Source organism: Acipenser ruthenus, chromosome 14, assembly GCF_902713425.1.
Source record: "Acipenser ruthenus chromosome 14, fAciRut3.2 maternal haplotype, whole genome shotgun sequence".
In the NCBI taxonomy this organism is placed as follows: Eukaryota; Metazoa; Chordata; class Actinopteri; order Acipenseriformes; family Acipenseridae; genus Acipenser; species Acipenser ruthenus.
Genome location: NC_081202.1, coordinates 12,762,108 through 12,780,406, shown reverse-complemented (window position 1 = coordinate 12,780,406; position 18,299 = coordinate 12,762,108). Strand labels below are relative to the sequence as shown.

At 38.1% G+C, this 18,299-nt stretch overlaps 1 protein-coding gene across 2 annotated transcripts in view; it reads left to right on the top strand.

Annotated features, from left to right (window-relative positions):
* Positions 1 to 18,299, top strand: part of LOC117419768 (staphylococcal nuclease domain-containing protein 1-like) — a 188,973-nt gene that overhangs the window by 49,140 nt on the left and 121,534 nt on the right. For both annotated transcript variants that reach the window (XM_034032847.3, XM_034032848.3), the window contains exons 14-16: positions 1,613 to 1,685; positions 7,200 to 7,341; positions 17,772 to 17,881. In XM_034032847.3, the coding sequence (XP_033888738.1) occupies positions 1,613 to 1,685; positions 7,200 to 7,341; positions 17,772 to 17,881 (325 nt within the window). The remainder of the gene's footprint in view (positions 1 to 1,612; positions 1,686 to 7,199; positions 7,342 to 17,771; positions 17,882 to 18,299) is intronic.

Genomic DNA, 18,299 nt, shown 5'->3' with positions numbered 1-18,299 from the left:
GACTCTTTTTCAAAAGTGTATGTGTCAACCCACAATGTTATTGCCCTTTATCGCTTCTGGACTCTTGCCTAGGGGTGTCTTTTTGTCGGAGGCTACTGTTCTTGTTCCCTTTTTGAGGTCTTGAACAGATTAGAAGTGTATGGTTTAAATTGTTCTGTTCAAACTGCCATCCGCTAGCTGTGTTCCATTAGAAATCTCTTGTGCCAACTCTTACACTGAACTGAATTTAAATTAGAAACAAGGGGGTGATAGAGCGTTATTAACAACCATGAATAATATTGAAATCAAACTCATCCTCCCTCAATCCCAGCTTCCCATCTCTCTCTCTCTCTCTCTCGATCCTTTTTACTGGTTTGAATGAATAACAATATTTGAAATTGACACAATAGGTACTCCATTTACTTTTAAATATACCGCCTATTTAATTTAAGCAGCGGGAGACTTGAAACAAGTCATATCTCCAACTAAAGATTAGATTTTAGTTGGCTAAATTACAAAGTTAGACTTACGATTAATTCTAAGTTTTTAAAATGCTAATGTAAATCGGATTGGAACAGAACAGCTAAACTCACCGCCAAAATAAAAATGAATAATTAAATGCCATAAACACAGCTCCTCTGTGAGGAACATTTAGTGAGGCTTACATTCAGTCAGTACTCTACAGTGGCCAGTAAATGGCAGCATTCTCTATTTGCAATTGTAGGAAAATGGGTTACAATGTATTTTTGTTTCTAAAAGCAGATGCTGCATGCAAGCCACTTTTTATTAATAATAAATACTGATTGCCCACACACCTTGCTAATGGCTTTAAAAATACTGTGTATGATTGTTCTGAGTAATCTCTCTATCAAGAGTGTCGCCACATACCCTTCAGATGTCATATCAGTTTTAATAAGACCCCTGGGCAGTCTAAATTTCAGAGTCATTGGACAGGGCAAATTGCAGATTGCTTCATTAATTGGCAAAAATGTAGGGCAGCCATGCAAGTCAGCCATACGGTTTAACTACAATCTGTGGCATGGCATTGTATTGATTGTTTGAGAAATGCATTATAGAAGTAGAAATTGGGATTGGTCTCCTGTTAAAAGGCCATACCTGATTCTACAAAATTTAAATAGTGATGGCTAGATGCGTCCTTCAACATTTCCTTTCTTAATCATTAAATTAAATGTTTTAATGATTCGGTCTGGTTTTTAGTGCGTGCGCGTGTGTGTGTACACAAACGCACATATGAGTGAAAGTGCTCTGTCTGCAGAAGGAATTTGATTTTGCCACTCTGCTTTTTTTGCTCCATGCAAACACACTATGGTTTTGCCTATAAACGGTTTAAAATGTAAAAAAAAAAAAAAAAAAAAAAAAGTCCTTCATAAGATGCCAGAAGTCCAAAATTAAAAATAAATAAAAACCAACAATAAAATGGCCCCTACAGGAACATTGGTTTGACCCAGCGTAGTCCGCTCTGCGCTATTTACAACGGCTAACATTAGCAGCGGTGTGACTACAACAGAAGATACTGGGCAGTTTGGATACTACAAAAAATTATTAATTAAATATATATATTCAGTCAAAATGATCATTGGCCACTTTCATAATACAGTATTTTTCTTAACAGAGCTATAAAGAATGGAAAAGGTCTGCACAGTAAGAAAGAGGTACCCATTCACCGTGTTGCTGATATATCTGGGGTAAGTAATACTGTAATAATCCACCCTTTAGTTCATTGAAAATGAGTAGCTGTTGGGCCATTTTGTTTTATTTTGTTTACAAATAACTCAATTGGATTCCATTCTTCTTTCATCATGCCCCTGTGGAAGCTTCTACAGCAGTGTTTGGCATGGCTTTACAAAACTATCCATCCCCTGGATTAGCGCACATAGGACTTTACTGGTTCCACGCTACAGCATAAAAAAAAACATAGCTACTGTAGTATTATATGGTCAGTTCAGCATTTTTTGATAATTCCTGCTACTAATAGGATAGTAAAGTATGTTGGAATTATTTCAAATGTCATTGTATGTATTTATTGACCAATTTTCTTGTATTGCTGTGTGTATTTTTAACCTGGAACAATTACAAAAGGAAAATGCAATGTCTAAGAAAACAATTAATTAAGCAGTTAATATTTCTTATAAAACCACTGTTCTGCAATTTATATTAAGTGTAGCCATTTGAACGAAGTCTAAAGCATAGTGTGGCTGTTACCAAATGGTGGTTAAATTTTACTCCAGTCTATAAACCTTGTTGGGATGGCAGTAGTGGATGGCCAACCTGAAATCAGTTTTAGACAGAGTATTGAATTAACATTTAATAAGCTATATCCACCCACTACAGGCATATCAGGTCTCTTGGGAGGGGAGGCTCCACTTTTTTTATATATTATGCTTTTTCATATCCCTCTTAGAGCAGATCAAGCCAATGGATTTTGATGGAGGGGGGGGGGGGGGTGCATCTACAGTATTTGTAACCTATTGGGGTTTCACCAGGTTTCCTTTGCTGTTTTGGCCCTCTGAGGGTTGGAGTATGTGTGAGTTTAAATCCAATCCGAGTGGGGCTTTGGCTTCCCTTTTTTACTTGTATCAAGAGAACCGCTATAATTTGTGTGGCAAGTAGGAAGTTATTTTTTACAATGAATAATTTTATGGAAACTCTACAAGTCACCAAAATATACTGGTCATATTTTTCTACTTCTCTCCCTCTCCTTAAGGGGAAAAATATTCACGCTTCTAGTATATATCATACCTTAATGTTTTTTCTGCACCTTTTAGCCCTCGGTTCTGGTTACTTCCCACCGCAGCCTTGTGCACTGCTGAAAGCCGATGGGTTTCCCTGCTCCTTCCCCAGGATCCAGGTCATCCCTTTGAGCTAACTCATGGATGAAAGTTTTCGGACTAGAAGGAATTCAGTCATTCAGAAGACGACAGAAGTCCGAACATTGATTTGGAAAAATTCTAAAGAACAAGCCCTTTTTTACTTTAGTGAAGTAGGCTAGAATGTTTTATTTTTTCATTTATTGAAATACATATTCAGCTTTCATATTGACGCTTGTTGTGTACTGCTCATTCAATCAAACCAAGTAGAAGTTTGCTTGCGTCGCTAGCAGACCCTCTTGTCGGTGGCCCTGCGGGGCCCCGTTGCTGCACCGCCCCACCTCCAAGGGTGCAGGTAGCTGCGCATGGGTTTGAGCTGGCTCATGAGGGCTCCTTTTCCCTTGCAGCTTGCGTGGGCTTGGAAACCTAGTGATTGCCCCCCCTTCTCAGGTTGTGGAATCTGGTGCCATGTCTCTTGCGATGGCCCCCTCCATGTCAGAGGAGATCAATTCTGTGGTTGAGGGCAGCTGGAAATTGAGTCAAGATGTTGCCTCTTTCGATAGGGTCACGACTGCCACGCGACAGCGCTTGCTTCCCCCGGTACTGGCAGACTTTTTTTGCAGGAGGTGCAGTCTTACTGGGGCCACCCAACAACCGTTCCCGCTGTCTCCCGAGCCATCTGCTCCAGCGGTCAAAGTACAGGTACCCCAGGTCCTTCCTGGTGCCGAAACAGGATAGAAGCCTCAGGCCGGTCCTCCACCTTAGAGTGCTCTACCTGGTCCTCCGGTGACACATTTTAAGATGCTGACATTTAATTTAAGATGGTGAATTTGTACTCCAGGTCCATGATTTGCAGAGGCTGATTGTCTAATTTCCAGCCCAATGTGGCAATGAGCCTGATGGCAGCAGCTTCCTTCACCTGGGGCTCCTCCACATGCACCCTCTCCAGGCGTGGTCCAATTGCAGGTTTTTTCTGCTGTGGAACAGTACAGCCTGCTCAGTCTTATCACTATGACAAACATCCAGCTCGCCTGCGCTTGGCGTATCTCTGGGCAGCACCATGAGGAGAGAGGTCATTACTACAGATGCATCCAATCTGGATTGAGGCGAAGCATGTAACAGGTGGGGAGTGTGGAAACGTCAATCTTTTAGAACTACTGGCCCTGCAGAATTTCTCCAAGGGCCTACAAAGGAGACATGTGCTAGTTTGCACAGACAAAAGGGCAGTGGTGACCTATATAAATCACCAAGATGGTCTCTACAGAAGTAGACCTCTTTGCGACCCAGGAATCCACTCACTGCCCACTCTGGTTCTCCTTGCTGGAGGGCAGCCACCACTGTGCATAGGTGCCCAACCCACAAGCAGCCTATGGCTCTGCTTTACATCTTCCCACCACTGGTGTTTCTACTGCTGTGTCTGGACAACATCTGACAAGAACAGACTCGGGTACTCCTGGTAGCCAGCCTTGGGAGCTGCCTGCATGTCGCGGGTCTGACTGGCTGCAACTAAGCTAGCTCGGTTTCTCAGATGAGGTTATTGCAACCCTCCAGCATTCCCAGTACAGGTTTAAATGGGGAGCCTTCCAGACTTGGTGTCTGTCTTGTGGGCCCAGTAGCAACCATACTGCTGTTTTTGAGGGACCTTTTTTAGCATGTTCTATTGAAATAGACTGTCCTTCCCAGGAGCTTTTGGAAGGGAGCTCTGAGGTTGCATCCTCCTAGGAGGAACCTTGTCCCTCGCTGACAATTTTGAATGTGGTTCTTAATGCGCTTATGAAACCACAATTTGAGCCCCTGCATTTAGCAGACCTGAAACATTTATCTTTTGAAAGCAGTTTTCCTCCTAGCAATTGCCTCCACAAAGCAAGTAGGTGAAATGCAAGCAATTTCCATTGCTAAAGCCTGTATATTACACGGCCAGGACTAAGGTTAAGCTCCGTACTAACCATGCTTTCCTCCCTAAAAACATCTTTGCTGTTCATGTCAGTCCGCATACTGTATTGACCGGACTTGTCAGACCAAGCAGCACTTTATCTGCTACGGGTCCAAGTTTCATGGACAAGCCCTATCCAAATAGAGGCTGCCAAAGTGGATTGCAGACAGTGTCAGGATTGCCTATGATCAAGCCTATTGGCCCCCACCAGAGAAAGTCACTGATCACCGCCCCAGAGTGCTAAGGGCAGTTATTCATTCTAGCCGTTACAGCATGCACACTGAGGAGCAGGTTCTTCACACACTTTTTTTAAGGTTCTTTGGGCTGTTTTTATGGGTCCTCGAAACCTGTGTTTAGGGACCAGAGCCTTCCGGGCTACCCTTTTTAGCACATTCAAGGTCGCTGTGTTACTCCCAACACAGCGGGCTTCAATAGAAAATTGCTGCAGATTCTTCCTTCATGTAGCACCTTATCCACTCGGTGGGGTCTTCATGCCTTGTGCAAAGGGGGCTCATACAAGCAGCTTTCACATATGTCTTGGGTAATTTGGGCAACAGAAAGGTATAGCCCAGTTGTTAATGGATAACATTTCTATTTCAGAAAACCTAACGTTATATTGCTATTAATCATCTGTGTCCTCTGTAGCATGTTTGTTTACCGCAATTGTGTGGTGACTCTAATTGCTTGGTGATGGAAGGATGGATGAAAAGGCCTTTTGACAGGACAGCGATGGTTTGCGTGTTCTACAGAATTTGATTATGTATGGATTAACTGTGTTGTGGCGATGCTCACTCTTATCCCTATTTGTAGCTGAAAAATCTATATGCCCTTGGGTTTCTGATCAGTGTGGCGACACTTGCTCCCACTCTAATCACGTTTGTTCAAACTCCATTGTCCGTGTAAACAATAAATACTCATGCCCTTCACACAAGGGGATTGTGAATGATGCCCTTGTCCAGGGTCAAATTCAACATGAGGGGAGAGGACTCATTTGTACATTCTTTTCTTTTTGGTGTGTAATGTATTAAGCTAGTTTTGTTTTAAATTTAAAATGGAAGATGCCATGACACAGCAGTTAAATATAAAGTAGTGAGTATTTAAGTTTTTTTATGGTGTTTCAACGTGGTTCAAGAACAGATACTGGACAAATGTCTGAAATGCAAAAAAAGCAGAAAAAAGTAAATACATTGCAAGTGTTTGACATAAATCAGTTTCTAAAATGAACATTAGTGTAAAGTATACTGCAAAATCCATGTAACATCTGATGCTTTAGATTTATGTTCAAGTCTTACACTTCGTCTGAAAGGAGAGTTGGATATTGTTTTTTTTCTATAATCTTTCCATAATCTTGATTTGGGGTGTGTGGCAAAGTCTCCCCCCCCCCCGATGTGTATAGTATATGTGCGCTGTTGTTATGATTTATTGTGTTATGATTTATTGTTTATTAATGATGGCGAATAGCTGTGTGTGTGTTTTGTTATTGTTTGGCAGCATGGGTGGGGTTAAAAGCCCCATCATAAAAACCTCATGCAGAAGGTGACCATCTCCCAAGTTTATTGATTAAGTGTTGCTAATCGGAAGATGGTCACCTGTATAAAAAGCCGTCTAGTTTTCTGCGCTCTGGGTGGAGAGTAGTGGAGAGAACGAGAGTGAGAGGTGGTGTCTGAAACGAAAGAAACTAAAAATCAAGGATCAGTGAAGGCAACTGCTCAGCCTGACTTGTATTGCTTCGTGTTTGTGATTTTTTGTTTGACGGTGATTTCAGTGGCTGTCATTTAATACTGCTGACCAAGGATGTATTTGACTTGATTATATTTTTATTTATTTATTTATTTATTTATTTATTTATTTATTTATTTATGTATGTATATATTTATTTTTTGCAGTGTAGCATTTATAACTTGATAAAGAATTAAGGCAAAATCTGTAACCAACCTCTTTCCAGTTAAAATGTTCACTATATAATTAAAATTAAATGTGCCCTATATACAGACAAAGTAATGCTAAATGAATAAAAAAAGGTAAAACAAACAACTTAGATGCAGCCTGCTTTCTGACTGGGGGCCTTTCAGTTTGACTGCACAGCAGACTCCCTTTGGGACAGTTCATATGACTGCAGATAGTTGAGGTGACACAGCTTGTTTTCATCAACGATGTCATTTTTTTTTCACCCCCCCCCCTTCTGATTTGCTTTCTTCAAAATGTAAATATATACATAGTTTAGTACCATTGTCAATTTCAAATACTAAATGTCTGTAGTTATGGCCACAGCATTCAGTGTTCTATGTAAATATGCACTAAATCTCTTTTCTCTCTCTCTCTCTCTCTCTCTCTCTCTCTCTCTCTCTCTCTCTCTCTCTCACACATAACAATTCCGTTTAATGTTTTGAGGTACTGGTGACAATATTGATATCAATTCAAAAATGCTAAATTTGTTTGTTTTTGTTTGTTTTTTAAAGGACACACAGAAAGCAAAACAGTTCCTTCCATTCTTGCAGCGTGCTGGACGGTCAGAAGCAGTGGTTGAATATGTGTTCAGTGGCTCCCGTCTAAAACTTTACATGCCAAAGGAAACCTGTTTGATCACTTTTTTGTTAGCTGGTAAGTTCTGACTTCACATTGTTGTGATACCCTTGTATGATATAATTTTATTGTGTTTATTAAATATTAGGCCTATTACATGCTTATCTTTCCTAATGTATTAATTATTTTGCTGTGAGAGGAGCTGCAGCTTTCTCCGGGAGACGAGACACTTCAGCTTCGCTTCAGCCCCGCTCCGGCAGCTGAACCTGTGGCAAGCCCATTCCCTCTTCCCCCTTGCCGGACTTGCTGTCCTTCTCACACTTGGTTTGCTTGTCTGTCGCTTCAAACTGAACTACCAACCACCGTTTAACCAGGCTATTTATTTATAGTTTAAAAACTGCTAATTAAAATTATCCATGAGTGGGAATGTTACCATTTGCTTCACTATATGTGCCTTTATAGAGAGGGAGTTATTTTATTTTGTATTTTCATCAGATGTGTGTTGTCCCGCGGTGCCCCCCTCCCCCCCCTTCGGTTATAACTCTCATATTGTGCCCCGACACTGAGGGAGCGCTGTATTCGTGATTTCCATTACACGAGAGTAGATGTTAAAACTTCATGCTGATTTGAACTCGGCTCTCGCCAAGATAATAGCATGACTTGGGCATTAGAATGACAAATTCAGAGAAACTGTGAATGTATGTCATATTTAAAATATGCTGCACTTGGAATAAGTAGCTTTAAACATGGAGACTGTAATGCTACAATATTGAGTTTTATAAATTCACCCAATTTGATAAATCCAACACTGATCTTTCAACTCTGGTTCCACCTGCAGATTTGAACGGTGGTGGTGGTGGTGGTTCATTTATTTTTTCAGAATGAAAAAATCTGTAATTCTGGTGCAGTGACATTACAATGGATGCAACCTGGAGAAAAAATGTTAGGGGAGGAGAAAATAATAAATAAATTAAATTTGATATTTACTATTTTAAAGGGGAGGTTGTATCTGAGCTTCCGAATAAAAATGAAATTGCATTGCTTTAGGGCCATCACTTTGGGAGATGAGCATGCTACTGCCTGAACCTAGTTCTAAACAAGATGACTTTCTAGATGATTAACAAGATTTGAAATTGAGTCTGACAGGATGTTTTCTTGAAAGAATGAAAAGAATGTGCGTTGTTTCTTTGTACACGATTCATAGATTTATTTTGAAGATTTCTTTCAAATGGGTTTTATCACTTACTCATTTCATAGTGCAACTTTTGGCAGTTGATGTGACAAGTGTTTCCAAATAACAGTTCAGGTACACTATTGAAATGAATACTCTGCTTGTCTGCGATATGTTTTAGACAATAATTTGTTATGTTCTTGGGCTTGGCTGCCAAATTGATTTAGCTGTTTTGCTTTTTAGTTCATTGTTTTCCTTCCAGCCTTTTGATGTGCATTTGAGATGTGACAAGTCTGAAAGCCTTAATCAGTTGTTGTGGTTAAATACTGTAAGAACAATAAAATAACTAATATCAGTTGTCCATTGAAGACTGGTTTGGCACATATTATACAACTGGTTTCTTTGACCCCTTCTCTGCTGAGGTGCCTGTGCCTATGTGTACATTGTTTAAGCTGCTGGATGTCGATGTGCCTGTGCCTATGGCAACATTGACTTTTCCATTTTGAAATATGCAGCCCATGGTCCATAGCACCCACCCCAATTTCATGTGCCCAGTACATCGCTAAAGAATGAGATACCCTGGCATAAGTTATACATTTTTTCAGAACTGCACAAAATAAGGATTTTAGAAATGGGTAACATGACCTTGCATGTCAATGGTGTGTTACCCATAATCCTTCTGCTATTTTGAGGAAATGCCACTGTATATAGTAAAAGTCAATTGTTTTTCCTTGTATTTGGACCTGTGAATCTGATAGCTTCAGTTCCACTGTTAAAAGGACTGTGGTTTTGAATTGCCCAGAGTGTCCCGAATTCAAAAATACCAAATGTATACTTTTATTTAGTTGTTCAGGCATTTACAGTCCCTAGACTGAGACTAGGCCACTTTTGACCTTTCCCCTTTGAAAAACACAGCCCATGGTTCATAGTACCCACCCTAATTTCAAGTGGCATAATCCTTCTGGAGCCCAAGGTAATGTTGCTGCATGACATAAAAACAAGTGGCTGGGGGTTATTTAGTCTTTCCAGTACTCCTGTACTGTGTTGTATTTTTCAAAACATTCCTCCAAACAGAGGTGTGGCTGAGAGGGACAGCGGGGACAGTAGTACTGTGTATCCCTCTGCATGGCCTATGCAGAACACACAGCACCTTTTTTGTGGCTTGGCTTTTTTCTCAGACTGTGGCAGTATCCGTATAAAATGTTGCTGACACTTGTGCTGCAATGCTACAGCTTGCCAAAATTTCCAACTGGTACTGAGCCTGGAAGCCGTAAAACTGCCTGGCAGATGATATGATATGTAAAAAGGATTAGTTTAGTTTATTCACTTTGTGCCCACAGGGCCAGCACAGGAACATCTTGGGGACAATTCGTGTACCCAAAGGCCACAGTGCTATCACAACTCTTTTTTTTTTCCACCTGTGCCAAATGTCTCGCGTGTTTTGACACTGCAGGAAAGCTCAGTAAATCCAGTCATTTGGAGACAACTCAAGTTGTTCCCAACAGCCTTCTGGTTGGAAGATAGCCCACATGTTTCGATCTACTGTCCTGGTACTGCAGCTCGTCGCCACTGTATTTAGCAGTGCAGAAAAAGCAAAAGGGTGTCGCCGCTGGTTTTGCAGAAAAAAGCATAGTTTCGCTTGATGAGCTCTTGATTTTTTAGATTTGCATACTGTGCTTTCTTACAAAAACACAGCTTGCATGCTGCTGCCACACAAACCTAATGAATGTTGTGTAATGATGGCCCCAGTTCAGCTGTTAGTTTAAACAGGGAGTGCACTCACTTCAGTAATGAAATGCGTGTGTGTACAACTAACAACCGCAGCGAGTGCAGCTTGTTAATACGGTGGTCTATAACCGCTGTGTGTGTGTACGAGACTGGTGCATGGCGGGTGGTTTTTGAAAAATCGTGATAATAAACAGGGCATGATATTAAGCGAAGTGATATAAAACAGGTTCATCTGTAATATTTACTTATCATTCAAATTAATACTGTGTAGTAATGCACTTGTCCTCAGCTGTCGTTCTTCATGGGTATCTGTGTTGGCTAAAGATTTGTACTTTAGAAAGTACGATGACTAACTTACCCTCCTATCTTCAAGTTCAGCAAGATTAAGATGTAGACAAATTGGCACAATATTCAGGGGCAATATTGGCACTTTCTCTGTTTTATCTGTGTTCTGTCTATAGAGAGAACTGCTGTGAATTTTTGTCCTTGAGCACCGGCAGTCCAGCTATTTCCTGAATATATATATATATATATATATATATATATATATATATATATATATATATATATATATATATATATATATATATATATAATATTTTTTATACACAAATTCCTACCAATATGTATTTAATAGTGGTTAAATTGCTTCAGGGGTGTGCATGAATCCTGTAATGGAGCATTACATTTACTTTGTCTGCCAGAGATTTTGATGACCAAAAATAATTGTCTACTTACAACTGTGCAGGTCTCAGCTGGAATGACTTGGAGCTGTTTTCTGTGAAGTCCCTGTTGTATTTGAAAGCACATTGTAAAACCCCACTAAACAAGGTATTAACTGAGCAGTAGGAAGTATTCCTCAAAAGATGCCTTGCATTGATTGGGTATGTGTTTTGAGGCTTGCCCCACTGTCGGCAGTGGGACCCACAATTGAATAGTGTGACGCTTGGCAGTATCCTGGGTTTACTAATGAGCTCTCACCCTTCAAAAACATTTAAATGTGTTACTAAAGATTAAATTAACATGCTAGAAATGTGTTCAGATATGGTGTGTGCATTTTGTGTATCCTATACTAGGTTGTTTAATAGAATGTAGCAGTAAGCTCTTATACACAATCCCCTTCAGGTTTCATTTTAATAAATAAAAAGCTTTCAGGGATAACAATTAAGCAAAGAGTTGACTATAGGAGGCTGTGTGGTCCAGTGGTTAAAGAAAAGGGCTTGTAACCAGGAGGTCCCCCAGTTACAACTACATTTGAAAGGGGAAGAAAAAAGATGCAATAAGCCTTTTGCCTATTTTCTTTGAAGTTTAAACTGTGGGAAAAGAATGTTTAGCCAAAGGTGTCATTTCCCTAAAAACACAGGATATAGTGCAATCACCTTTCAAGTTGTTACACAATTTAGGATACACAAAAGCTTTCCTGCCGTCTGGCTGCTTCACTTAATACTGAAACCCAAATTGTCTAAATTAACTAACTCTAAACCCCAGTTAATTTTGTAAACTATAGTTTCTCCAACAAGAATATATATTAAAAAAACACAGGTTGTGTATGCAAAGATCAAAGCCAATATTCTGCAGTTTTTAATAATCATGATTTTTATGGTCAACAGAATTGAAAAGCTTTCTTAGATCAATAGATAGCTGCAGTAAAAAAAAAAAAAAAAAAAAAACACCTCATCTATTGCAGAGAATATATATAATTTAGTACACTGGTAATGGCAGTAACCATTATGCATGGGTCTAAAATCACACTACTCCTGTACCAAGATTTTATTTTTCAGTCTCAAAATAACCTGTATTTTGAATTTTGACATTACAGGCTATAAGGAAGTTGGACATTATTTATATTGGTAGCAGAGCCAGATTTAAAGGCTTACTATTTGCTTGTTTCTATCTGTTTGAAATTTGATGAGTCAGTAAAGAAGCATTACACATATTTGAATTAAGAATGTCAGTTTCGTATTTGAACAGAAGAATGCCTTTTTAATTACTAATAGACATTAGTTGCATTTTTCTTTTAATTGGGAGAAAACAAACCTAAGAGAGAATCCCTTATTGCAGTTTAAATTACCTATCTGAGTCTGAACTACAGGTGGTAAAGTACTTTCAGGGATCATTGTTCAAAAGAACTGGCTTGAATAAAATGTTGATTTAAAAGGGTTTGCAATGTTGTCATCACACACTACCATTTATATTATATATGTATATATAGTGTGCTTGACAGTCAGGTGTTAAGCTATAATGGCTATGAATAGAATGAAAATAGCTGTTAACTATAAAGAATAGCTAGCAAACTGAGTAACAATGGCTGTATATTGCTGTAAAAATACACATTTTTATGGGAATAAAATGCTATACTGTATTTAGCCAAATGCTAATTAGGTTTAAAAAGTGAAGTTTTAGACTGTTGATGTCCTTAATACGAATTACTTACTGAAATAAAAAATGATGTATAATGATATTGATTTTTACTTTCTGTTCTACAGCTCATTTATTACTGTAGAACCTTGAGTCTTCCACGAAACACTGGAAGCACTGTTTTGTGCTGCATTCATACTGGATGACTGCTCCTCTAATGCAGTATGATGCAAATCCCCCTTCAAATCAATTGCAATCATAGTATAACATTACAAATAAGCTAAAAATCATGTTCATGTTTTATTGCATTTTGAATGAGTTTATGTACCATGTAAAAACCTGAAAGATCAAGTGCTCCATAAAGAAGGAAACCCTTTTGTTAATTTCTCTGGTGGGTTTCTGAATGTTTCTGCCAAGATTGTGCTTCACTAAGGTTAATGTTTACAGCAGTTTGCATACACGCTTATAATGTGGGAGAGTTGCCATTTATTATCATTTAAAGTATTTAATTAGTCAATGAGGTAATATGTCAAATTTGGTTTTGAGCAGTAAGCAGTGTATGTTGACAAAGGGGTTTATTTTACGGCAGTGTTTTTAGGTTGAGTAGCGGCTCCTAATCTGGCCACTTTGTCATCGAAAAAATGCAAGAGATGTGCAACTGATGGAAGGACACATTTTACTGTAGTTATTGTTTACAAGTAGAATATGTTTGTTTGTGAATGGAATGTTACATGTAGACAACAAGTTAATTATTTCACTGACTCCTTTCATTGCATTTTCTTTTAAAATACTTGTTTTTGAGATTTAGTAATATACTTGTGTGGTTAAATTATATTTACTGCAATATTTCGTGTCTGAGCTTACGTTTTTAACTTCTCAAATGAAGTACCAAGAATTGGCTTTCCTTTTAAAATACCTTAGATTGATGTAGTCTGAAAGCTTGTTTTGAAATCATGGCACTGCAGCTCTCTGTACCCTATATGTTTAGCAAAGTGATTTGTAGCAGTTATTTCAGGGCTCTTGAGAGAAATAGCAGCCATAGTGCAGTATTTTAACTTTATCGTTCGACACAGATTAAAAAAAGTTGCATCTTCGACCAGAATGTTGGAGACTTATGTTGTATGCTGACATTTTTCTAAGCTGTGGGAGTGAAACAGTAACTCTGAAGGGGATGTGTCTGCTGATGAAACAGACCGAAGTGTAGTGAAATGCAAGGCATTGTGGATACATAGGTCCTGTAATATACCTTTTGCATAGCAAATAAACTGTTCGCCATAATCATTTCTTTAGTGTGTTACTTCTGTACTTTGCTGTTTTATATGTTGGATAACTTCATTAAGCTTACATTGGAGTAATTTAAAATGCAAATGCATGGGGATAAACAATGGTTTGTTTGTTTGTTTGTTTGTTTGTTTGTTTGTTTGTTTTTTAGTAAATGTTTAACAGTATAAATGATGACATTGTACTGCTTTCCCATCCTTGTTGCTGCATTCTGATTATCAGTTATTCCCATACAACTCGATCTCAGGATATTTCCAGTTCTTGATAAACACATGTTATTCTTTCATTGAAAGCATGTTACATATATTCTGTAGCTTGCCAATACCAATGCCAATACAAACTGTGCCAATTAGAGTTCGAGGAGGAATGTGTTGATGTCTTGCATTGCCTCCATGTGAAAAAATAAATTATTAAATGGAAATGTGTTGGTAGCAATAAGTGTGATTTCATATGGCCTACTGCTTTATTCTCCTAGCAGGTAGTCACATTCAAATACATATTCCTTTTCACATTGTATTTCGGGCACATATTAAACATTTGTAATGCATGCATTTGAGAATCGAACAGCATGTACAGCTATTTAATGATAAACTAAATAAAAATGCAAAACTGGAATTAAACTGGCTCAGATTAAAAACATTTCATTCTTCAGGATTATTTGGTGGCTAATACTGAGGATACACATACATTTACATTTTCAATGTTTCTTAATAAGAATGTTGCAATGTAAATTTAATTGACAAACATTGCTTAAAACAGTAGCTGCATAATAAATAAATAAATAAATAAATATGTGTTGCTCATTATTGGAATTCCTCGAAAGTTTTGCAAAGACCAGCATCTTCTGAAGACATTTTACAGGGATTTGTAGGTTGTTGAATGTTTAACAGACATTGGTAGTTTAATCTTGTACTGTAATAGTTTAATGATATCTGTTATTTTTGTAAAAAGGAAGAGGGGATAAATAAACAGTGTAGCATGGATTAATACATCCACTGTCTGTGAATCTTCAATGTGTTAATCAATTTTCATGTCTCTAAAACTGCTGTTATCAAATGAAAAATACAACCAACAATCCTTTACAGACAATATCTACTACCTCCTGTTCTAGTACTGTTCTATTACAGTGTGCAGCTTTTTAAAGGAGCTCAATAACTTGCAGATAGTGTTTATAAAATGCATTGACCCTTTTCAAAATGTGTGTTTTTAAAGTATAATTTATAATGTATGATCCAGGGCTTTTGGGTTTTTATCTCCTAGGTCTGCTGTCCATTTGTCCAGCACAGTGACAGGTGCTGTGAATTTAAGTTGCACAGGCATGCTGGAGGTCTGTTTTAATGGTGCACGCTCCAAGTTTGATAGAGAGTATATTAGTGTGCAGTGTGGCATAGGACTTCAGTCCCAGGCTTTTGTCCTTGGTTTTTACCCTGGGGACTTTCTACAGGAGAATTGGTATTGGAGAAAGGTGTATTGTTAAACATGAATCTATTGGCTAAAAAACTATTTTTTGTTATGGTTCGTTGAATACTGTGCTTTGCCCTGCAGTTATTTGTTATACTTTTTAAAGCACAGTGTGGAGCCAGACTAATTTTAAATTCGAGTGCATCAGAAGATATATTTATGTAGGTGTATTCATTATTATTGTTGTTTAGATTTATTTGTTTGTTTCTGCTATACAGTACTTGAAACTTTTTGATAATACCCAATTGTTTTGATGAATTTCTGCACATAAGCTTTGATAAAGGACCAGGTTCCATACCAAAACATGCTTGTCGATCTTGTTTTAAAGAATAAAAAAATAAATTTGCAAACTGTGCAAGCAATGGAGTGAATAATATATTGATTGTCTCAGCCATGCAGCTTACTAACCCAGATAACAGAATTATGAAGAATGCTCCAAGGCATCTAAATCTTTTAATATATAACATGCATCATTTTATTTCATATAACTTTTTTTTTTGGGCCACTGAAAACCAGATTTTAATCAACATTGGTGAACTCGATTCAGAACACGGATGCTGCAAAAGATACAACTGGTTATAAATATGAATAATGACACGACAATGATGTAGTACATTATTTAACTCGCTTTTACCCTACACTAATTGCTTTTCCCTTCCTTGTTGCAGTCCTGCTGAAAAAAGAACTCTGCTTTACCTTCTGTATATTCATAAACATTGTTTACAAAGCGTCTTCCCTACAAAATGTAGCATTAGGGAAATACATAAATAAATCAATAACTGCATACATACATCTGTACCTGTCAACATTATTTCCAAGAAGGCTTATGGGACTGTAGTAGAGAGAGAGAGAGACCAACAAACAGCTAGAATTAATAGGGATGTGTGTTTTGATAAATGGATTAAGGATTTCTGAGACAAATCAGCAATTTTACAAAAAGTGTAGTTGGGCAGTAGTGCTATTTTGACTTTATTATTGCATGGTCAGGGGTTAAAGGTGCACAATAACAAGTGTCAACAGAAACATTTGGTATGTTGGCTCCCTTTTGTTACATATACTGTACCTGTAGTGCACTATACTCATTTCTGGTACCTTACTGAGTAAAACATGTCTGCCAGAATAATGATACTGGCAAACATTGTAGAAGCAACAGGTTTAATTCTACATGTTCGGCCAAAATGTAGACTAGTGGTGTACGGCATGCAAGTTGACCACCTTGGTCTGAGATCTGCTAGTTTAAACATACGAATGGCAAGTGTCGCCACCATTGAAACCAGAACCCTACAATCAACCTTTTTATTGGGTCTCTCTTTGACCAGAGGGCTAAAATATTAGCATCAGTTAAAGCATTAGTGATAGATGAAAACCTAAAGGTAAAGCAAAGTACTGCACTTAATGCTTCTTTTAAGCTGTTTACAACATGATCTTTGCTCATTCAACATTATACACTTTTAAAAAAATATAAATAATTCATTTTTTTTTTAGATCAAGACAAACAAAATTTAAGCTTTTACAGTTAATGTGTTGACACAGTGGTGGCATCCAAATACTGTAGTTTAAGTGTCATGCCTTTTCTTGGTAGATATCATATTGAATTATTGTAACCAGGTAAGCCAAGTATACTGCCTTTGCATTATTAAAATTGAATTAATAAATGTTTAAAGTAGACTGATTTATAAAACTGCTGTCATCTTTTTAAATCTGTTAATTATTTAACTACAGGATTTGAAATTGGAATGTAGAAAGTTTCCGCTTCTCCTGAAATAATGTTAAAAAAAAATATTCAATAATAATGAACAAGTATGCACATTTTAACCCTTTGCGGTCCATTTATTAAATGAGCGTCAGGCACGCCAGGTCTAATTTATTTTCATAAAAAAATAAACTGGTTTAAATGGCCGTGCATATCAACAAAGCACTCACTAGGCATCTCCAGCCCCGCCCCACCCTTTCGTTCGCTATAGCTTTCACCTATGTAAGAAATAAATAATAATAATAAAATAGTCGTACATACCGATCAATCATCTCCTGATCACTCGTTTTATCACCAAACTCCTCAATAATGCGATCCAAGTCATTATTTTATTACTATAACATCTCAAAAAAGCTCTGCAAATGTCCGTGTTCTCTGTGTGGGGACTCGCTATCAGCCAGCTTGTTTACTTATGACCGCCCCGTTATCTGATACCAGGGCCATGTATGACTATTCATGAGATACGCCTTTTTTTTTTTTTTTTTCGACTTGTCTCGGCTCCTGTCGTTCCCACTCGGCCATTGAATGGTTTCCTTGACTTTTTCCGGAGAAAAAACGACTAAAACCCGTTTTTTGCGTTTCTATAATGATGTCGGACAGGGTCCGACAATGGACCTGATAGGAATATTTGCAATGTCGGACCAGGTCCGACAATGGACCGCAAAGGGTTAATATGGTGTAGGTGTAAGGACACCCTATCCTCTCCCCCAGATCCTAAAATAAACCACTGTCGTTTTTTCTGTTTTTTGTTTTTAGGTATTGACTGTCCTCGTGGGTCTAGGAATACTGCAGGTGGAATTCAGGATGCCGAGCCATTCAGTGATGAGGCTTGTCTTTTTACCAAGGAACTGGTGCTTCAACGTGAGGTAGGACAGATTTCTAGCCATTTGTCTAAGTTGGGAAATTTGGAGTAGTTTTCACAATTCCCTCATGGAAAAGCATAACAAATGAATGGATTTCTAAGTTATTTGCATGCTTTTACAGACGAAGGCTGTGGTGGGAGGTGTTGTGTTTTTTTTTTTTTTTTAGGCCCATGTTGTGTTCAGAGTAAGATGCTTTTCCACACATGCATATGACATACAGAAGAATTAAACAGTTGAATGCATTGAACCTTTGGATTCAAGGGCAGTCTTGCAGAATATTTGTGCTACTCCTTTGTCCTCTTTGACCTAATATTCATTTCAATGATAGGTTCAGTCAGGGGTTCTGGTGAACATGAGCTGAAAGCTAACTATAGGGGAAGCTTGTGGCAGGTTGTCTGAAAAGCACTTGAAATGATATTGC